General features: G+C 40.2%; 1 protein-coding gene across 2 annotated transcripts in view; it reads right to left on the bottom strand.

Annotated features, from left to right (window-relative positions):
• Pdgfd (platelet derived growth factor D) overlaps positions 1-7,582 on the bottom strand; it is a 232,886-nt gene that overhangs the window by 31,147 nt on the left and 194,157 nt on the right. For both annotated transcript variants that reach the window (NM_023962.3, XM_087563639.1), the window contains 1 exon segment: positions 3,513-3,711. In NM_023962.3, coding sequence (NP_076452.1) covers positions 3,513-3,711 — 199 coding nt within the window.

The following is a 7,582-nucleotide window of genomic DNA, read 5'->3' as shown; positions in this document are numbered from 1 at the left end:
GAGACTGATTGCACAATCCTATACCCCAGGTTCAGAGGTGGTCAGACAGGAGGACTGTAATATCAAGACTTTCCTGGGCGATGAAGTGACACTAAGGCTACCCAGAGAATTCTATGAGGTCCTGCCTCAAAAGAAAGAGTGCTTGCCTAGCATAGACAAGGCCCAGGCATAACCATTACTACCTTGAAAAAAAAAAGAAATTCTAGTTCTTTTCCTGTACAATATCACTAACATTTTATGGTACCAGTGGGAGAATATTTTGGTTTTAGCTCAAAGGAGGGCGTCTCCTTTTCTGTGTTTACTCCTTATTCGCTGTTCCCCTTCTCAACCTCTAGAACGAAGGAGCCCCAGGTTTGTGTTTTCAAGTTCTAAAGGCAGATAATACCAGCTGAAATATCAAACCCAATTTCCTTTTCTCTGTGATCCAAGGAGGTGGTTCGACCTCAGTGGAATGACAAACAATTAGACCAGCACATTTATTCAGTACTAGACAGTGGTGACTTGGCAGGGTTAAATGAAAGGTATGAGTCCCTCTGCCTTCGGGCTGTTTTATACATGAGACTAGGAAATGGAACCAGAACCAACAGGGGAGAGAAAAATGATGTTTACTTTGTCACAAACATCAAGTAGAACACTGCCTCGAATGCTCTGGCAAGGTTAGTTATTTCTGTAACCAAAGGCATTCTTTACAAACTGACACTCTGTCTATGGGGTAGATTTTTATAGATTTCTGAAATACATTGGGCTGAGTGGGAGGGGAGAGTTCAAGGGCAGAATATTTGTTAGGTGTTTCCAAGGCCTTTAGTCCAATCCTCAGTACTTTAAAAATTAATTATCCAAACATATAAAATTCAGATTAGACATATGGAATAAATGCTCTCTTCATGGTGACTTTGAGGACACCTCAAAGCATCAATAAATAATGTTAGCGCTGTAGCCTCTGTCCTTGAAGAATCTGAGTCAACATGTCTTGGGTGGCACCATGAAGCTGCATTTCATAATGACGCCCATAAAATTATTGATTCAGCTAAAGGAGTATTTGTGCAGTAAGGGAATTGCTTATTCCCATAAACAACTTTTCCTTGTGTTTGCTGTTATGTCACTCCTAACTCTGGAAATCAGGGACTGATTGAGAGTCAAGATAGGTTCACCATGGAAGTGAATGTTTTTCAGAACTAGCAGTTGATTAGAGCTAGTTAAACATTCTTGAACAAGTGCCATGTAGTTAGGGCTCCAGAGGGCTCCCTGAATAGCCTTCAAAAGCAGCGGTATATGCCTTACGAAGACACAGGAAGGTTAGCAATTTAAGAAAAAAAAACCACAAAATGAATATGCTTCAGATTTACATCCCAATCTTCTGTTTCAGTGTTTCCAGGGAAGACACACCAAGAAGCAAGGCACTGCAGAGGTTGCTGGTACTGAGAAATTTTTGGGCAAAGTTGGGCGTTTTTGATTCTGTGTCTGATGTAAGGTGTAAAATGTTTTCTGCTAGGTCTATTTTACCTCCTTTCAGGTTGACCTACTGGAGACCTAAGCAATGTCTTAACTAAAACCAATGCCATCTTTGAAATGAGCCCTGAGGAGGTTCCATTCCAGTCTCACAGATCTGGATTAGGTGCATCTGGGTAACACCAGGTTCCCTGCATCTCTAGCATCCCTCCTCTATTGTGAGTGCTAAATATGTAAAATCTATGACCTAAGCCAGGAGCAGAACACCATGACAGAAGTTTAGTGATCTAACTAAACAGGGTTCAGCACTATCTTGTGTTGTGTGGAAACAGCCTGGGCTCAGAGCCTGGAAACACCTTTGAAGTTACAGAGTGAGAAACAGGCCATGTCTTGACTGACCACCTTCAGAAGTATGCAACACCAACCCTAGAAGATTTATTAGCAAAACCTAGTAAAAAATCTTATCAAATCAAGCAAGGACAGAGCAGGAGTTTGACCATGTTATTTTTTGTACTGGAGTTACACATATTCTTTCCCTAAGATTATATATACCAGCCGCATGATAAACATACCATATTACCAATTTTGAAGTGTTAGAATTATTACTTTTACTTAAATGTTTGTATAAACATTCCTTTCCCTTGTCCTTTCATTATTTTTCCCCAAACTTACAATGAAATGTACTCAGATATGTCTCAGATATGCCACACTATACTGTGATTTATCCTCTTTTGTGACATTTACCTCTTCAACCTGCCAGTTGCCCAGGTGCCTAGGTGATATGATCAGAATGAACATTATCAGTTGCAGAAAACAGATGCAACTACAGATAATTATATTAACTGAATAAATTTCAGAAGGCAAATTCCACATTTTTCATTTCTGGTTTTTTGATCTCATATAGACATGCAACATCATATGAACAGAAAACATGACAGTAGAAGCAGCTGTCACAGGAACAAAGAGAACCAACTGGTGGCATGGGTATGAGAAGGGGAGAGAAGGGTAGGAGAATATGCTCGACAGGCAGTGTCTGTTTAAGCAAGCCAACACTGAATGAATCGAATTGGACTGGCTCACAAAACGCTGGCTGTTCACAGCAGCTCTCTGGTCCCAACACTGGCAGTCCTGAACAAAATCAACACTGACAGCTGCCAGAAAAGCACAGCAGTTGATCACATGGACAAAACTAGTATGAACCAAAAACCAGAAAGCTCAGTTTGTCTGCATTATTGCCTAGCCATGCAGTCCCTGGCATGTGATCCACACACAGTTCCTGACTTTGGTTTCTTCCACTATAAAATCAGGATTTACGTGCTAAGGAATAGGAAGCTGGCCTAGATATATTACTTTCTATTTCTATTGTGTGTTATGTATGGGTGCTTTTGTGCATGTGCATCTGTGTGCACTGACATATACGAATGTGCACATGGAGGTCAGAGATTGATGCCAGATATCTATCTTTCTCTATTACTTTTGAACTAATTTCTTTTCACTTTAAATTTTTTGAGGTGGAGTTTCTTGTCATTCTGGTGGATCACTGAATTGGCCATACCTGCTGACCAACGATCCCAGAGATCCTCTGGTTTATGATTCCCCAGCATTGGGATTACAGGTATGTGCTATCATGTCTGGCTTTTTAACTACTTGGTCACTATCTATACTCAGGTCCTGATGCTTTTGAAGCAAGCTTTTACCGAGTCATTTTCTAGGCCATAGATATTTTTTATAAGGTCTCTAAACTATGCTATATTGTTTACAGTCATATGCAAAAAACAACTTGGACAAAACACACAACTTCATTTGAAAATGTTGGGACAAACAGATATGATATTGGGCTGGCAATACTTAAAAGACATGAATGAATTAAGAATATCACACCGCAGATATTCTTTTTTTTTTTTTTTGGTTCTTTTTTTCGGAGCTGGGAACCGAACCCAGGGCCTTGCGCTTCCTAGGCAAGCGCTCTACCACTGAGCTAAATCCCCAACCCCCACCGCAGATATTCTTACTGTGAACACTTGTACTTACTGATGAAGAACATGCGAGAATCTGTTTCTTACCTTTAGACTTCCGTTCATGGTATGACCTGCCTCTATAACGAGGGGTGTCCATGTACAAATTCTCCAGATCATCTTGCCAAGACGCTGGATTGAAGTACTTAAGCAGATCTTCTACAGTATCGAATTCTGCAATAGCTTTGTCCAGGGCATCGGCAGTGAGAGTGGAGTCCATTACTGATGGAGAGTGATAGGACACCCCCTAAGAGTGACATACAGCTCAGTGTACTTTCATAGGGTCTACTGCTGTGAATATAACATTCACACAACCATACAGAAGGAACACAGATGGTTTCAGAGGATGGCACATCATGTTGTCATGCCATGGCAATCTGTCACTGAATTGTCATATTATTAACCAGTGTATAACTTTCATTCTTTTATATAGCATATACTTTTATGAAAGTCAAAGCCAACAAGACCCTGCAACTTTCAGTTTACCTTAGTTTTGATAATTTCAAGAGACAGACTTAGTATGAATATAAATTTGACATCTGATTTCTTGGTTCCTTGTTCCACATCTTTCATATCTCAACTAATAAGAGTGAGAATTACAATTCTGATCTCCTTTCAGGAATTTCTGATGATACAATCTGTGCTCCCATGCTAGGCTTCTATGCTCCCTCTTCCACAGTACTCCCATTGCAGATGCTGTGTGAGGTAAAGCTCTGCAGACATTCTCATAAAATCTGGCACTTTAACCAGCTTATTTACTCACCACAAGGATAATTAGCCTGAAACAGACTCTCTTAACTTAAGAGTGCAAGGTTCACATGGGGAGCATATTAAAAGGAAAAATAAAAATACTGCTACAGCTTAGGTGCAATCCCATTGTCATTACCAGTTTCAGAATGTTGTTGAAACAAGAAACACTGTACCACTGAAAGGCCAGGAAAGGATTATGTGTTTGCCATGGAAATAAAACATGCTTAAGCATTTACTCCACTAACCTTTGTACAATCTTGAGGTAAATGAGCCATGAGTCAAACATCTCTGTGAAAATTCATGATCCATTAACAGGCAAATAGAGAGAACACAGCCTCAAATGATCATCTAAACATCCTTAAAGACACTATAAAACGAATAAGATCTCCCCTCTGGTTAATATTTTCTTTCACTAAATGGAAGTGGGAATTAATGAAAAGTTTCCTTCTTAAACCTGACCTGCAGTTTTATATTATAGTATTATAGAAACAATACATGCTGCAGAACTCCCAGTGGCAAACTAATGCTTGCACTTTCCTGTTGTTGCTCCCTTGTCCACCACTACTCTCCATGGGCGTGTGGATGACTCCACCATACCTCACTTGTAGACAACTGCACTTGACTTGGTAAAATTATTGAGTCCAACAAAATCATCTACCACTGGTAAAATGTAGACTCTGTTTCATTTATGGTTTCTAGGAGAAAGGGAAGGGAATGTGGGAATTGGAGAGTGTGTTGAGGATGGAAGACAGATTGATGACTTTGTTCACTTTTAGTTAACCCTGTCAAAATAATCACACATTCTCTCCCCAGCATGGTGAGAGGCCACTCGGGTATATACAAGTCATTACTTATCTGGTCTCTCAGTATTTGTCATGCATGACTTGCAGAGGGATTTGTTAATCTTCTGGGCCAACATAAAGATACACTCTGCACTCACTTTGCTGTGATAATGCAACTCCATCCAGGGGCTGGCATGCTGAATCATTCAGCGCTTTTTTAAAAATTAAGCTTTTTACATTTATTTATTATTTTCTGACTGAGTGTTTGCATTGTATGCATGTATGTATGTGTACCACATACATACCTGGTGTCTACAAAGGTCAAAGAGGGTGTCAAGTTTCCTGGAACTGGAGCTATGGATGATTGTAAACCACCACAGTGGGTACAGGCAAGTAAACCTGGATTCTCTGCAAGAGCAGCAATTGCTCTTAAGTCCTGAACTGTCTAGCCCTTCTTCTTTCAGTGCGTGCGTGCGTGCGTGTGTGACATTAACTGAACCCTGGTGGACACACATGCTTGCCTCTTCTACCTCTCTCTTGACAAGTATATTTCACGAAAATGCCTCCTATAAGTCAGTACTATAATTACAAGTCTCCACTGAAACTGTGTGTATAACTTATAATTAGTCCCTCCATTTCCTCTATTCCAGGTGGCTCATATTCAATACACAATTAGCTTTATATCACGATGTGGGTCTGATAGCCTCCAAATCAAAATGAGTTGACCAAAGTTATGAGATTGGCAGCGTTTAAAAGCTTTGAAATAAAAGGAAGAACAGCAGTCAAGGCATTCACACACAAGTAAAAGCTTCTTGCTATAGCTCTGGGAAAGTGGCTCTAAGTATTCTCAGATGGCTCTCAACAATGCCTGGATTGCCAGTGTGTACCCAGACATTACTATCAGAACAAGCTTTTAAGGGTCCTCGGCCCCTGGAATGGAGGCAGGGTGTGATGAAGAGATACAAGCTCCTCTAACACTGAGCTGGAGAGAAAATTCAAACCACAGGTAAAATTGAAACTGTCCCTCTGTGTGAGATTTCATGGTTGTTCTTCAGGTTCCATTTAGGGCAGTTGGCAGACACAGGAAGATAGTTAAGGACACACTTATGTGTCACTAAGTGAGCTAATAAGCGTAGGATAATATTTGTTTTTGAAGTAAGTATTTTAAAAATTTCTGAAAGAGAGCCCCTTAAGTGCACCTCCTCCAGCTATCCCATGTGTTTGGTTGCATTGTGCTTTTGTTATCTATTTATAAAGTAAAATTAAAATGTTAAAGCACAATTTTAATTGAATTAAAATTTCCACAAAGCATGCCTACTGCATAAAACCTAACATATAAACTTCTTTGAGTAAAACAAATTATGGCCAACATACAAATTGATAGTTTGTCTGGTGGTCCTTCATACTAAACTGAACAGATCTTAAGAACAAGTGCAGTTTTAAAACAGAGAGGAAAGGGCAACAAAGGAGAAGGGTGAAAGAGAGGAGTGAGAGAAAATACAAGCAAAGCACACAATGTATATATAATATACATCCCTGAAACATATCCTTTCTGTATGCTAATGAAAACTAATGGGATCAACAAATGGAAAACCTGATTCTCATGCTCTTCCAATACGGGTAAAGCCTTAGAACTCAAACCAGAGGTAAATATGGACCAGGCTGAACTTTGCCAAATATTCCAAAGGGATAAGCCAATATTCCCCTTGTTTAAAAGCCTGGATGATGCATAATTATGTAAACGGTTTGGTTCTGTACTTAGAGCAGGAATAATCAGACCACCCCGAACCACCATGAGTATAATAGAAAAGACGATGAAGTGTCCTTCTGGCTACAGCCCTGGTGTATACTGTGTCATTACCACTGGCCCAATACCTGTCCTACCCTTCTCCTGAGCCTGAGGAAAGCCTCAGTGTTGCCCGACTCCTTTTTATAGTTTCTACCCGATAGAGCTTGCCTACACTGAGCTAAGCACTGAACTGTGACACACCGACCATCACCGCCAATCCTCAGTACTCTTTCCCTACATAGTTCCCTAATGTAATATTTGTTTTAATTTTTAGACAATTTAATATATGCACATAATGTAGTTCCATTGAGAATGCTAATTTATTTTTATATCTCTCATCATCCCCTTTCTTCTTCTATCCCTATTTCCCCAACACTTTTCCTCCCATTCTCATGGCCTCTTAAAAAGGCAAAAACCAAAATGAAATACCCTTAGTGCCACATGTATATGCTCAGGTGTAGAACAATTCACTCTATGGGTGCCCCTCAGGAGTCTTGTCTCTGAAGAGAACTAACTCCTCATTCTCCAGAAGCCACCAATTGATCCTCAGCTAGGGCGAGGCTTCATGAGCTTTCCCACCATGGGGGGATTTTTTATGCCTTGATCTTCTGCACGTGTAATCACAGCTGCTGTAAGTTAATGTTTGTAATTATCTCCTCATGTCTGGAATGTGCTGTCTTTCTCCAGATGTCTACTGCCTCTGGCCCTTAGGATCTTTTTACTTCCTCTTCTTCAGTGATCCTAAGCCTTGGGGCAGAGGGTGTGAATATAAATTGACTGACCACCCTGGGGGATCT

The sequence above is a fragment of the Rattus norvegicus genome, chromosome 8 (assembly GCF_021556685.1).
Source record: "Rattus norvegicus strain SHRSP/BbbUtx chromosome 8, alternate assembly SHRSP_T2T, whole genome shotgun sequence".
Classification (NCBI taxonomy): Eukaryota; Metazoa; Chordata; class Mammalia; order Rodentia; family Muridae; genus Rattus; species Rattus norvegicus.
This window is presented reverse-complemented; position numbering and strand designations above follow the sequence as displayed.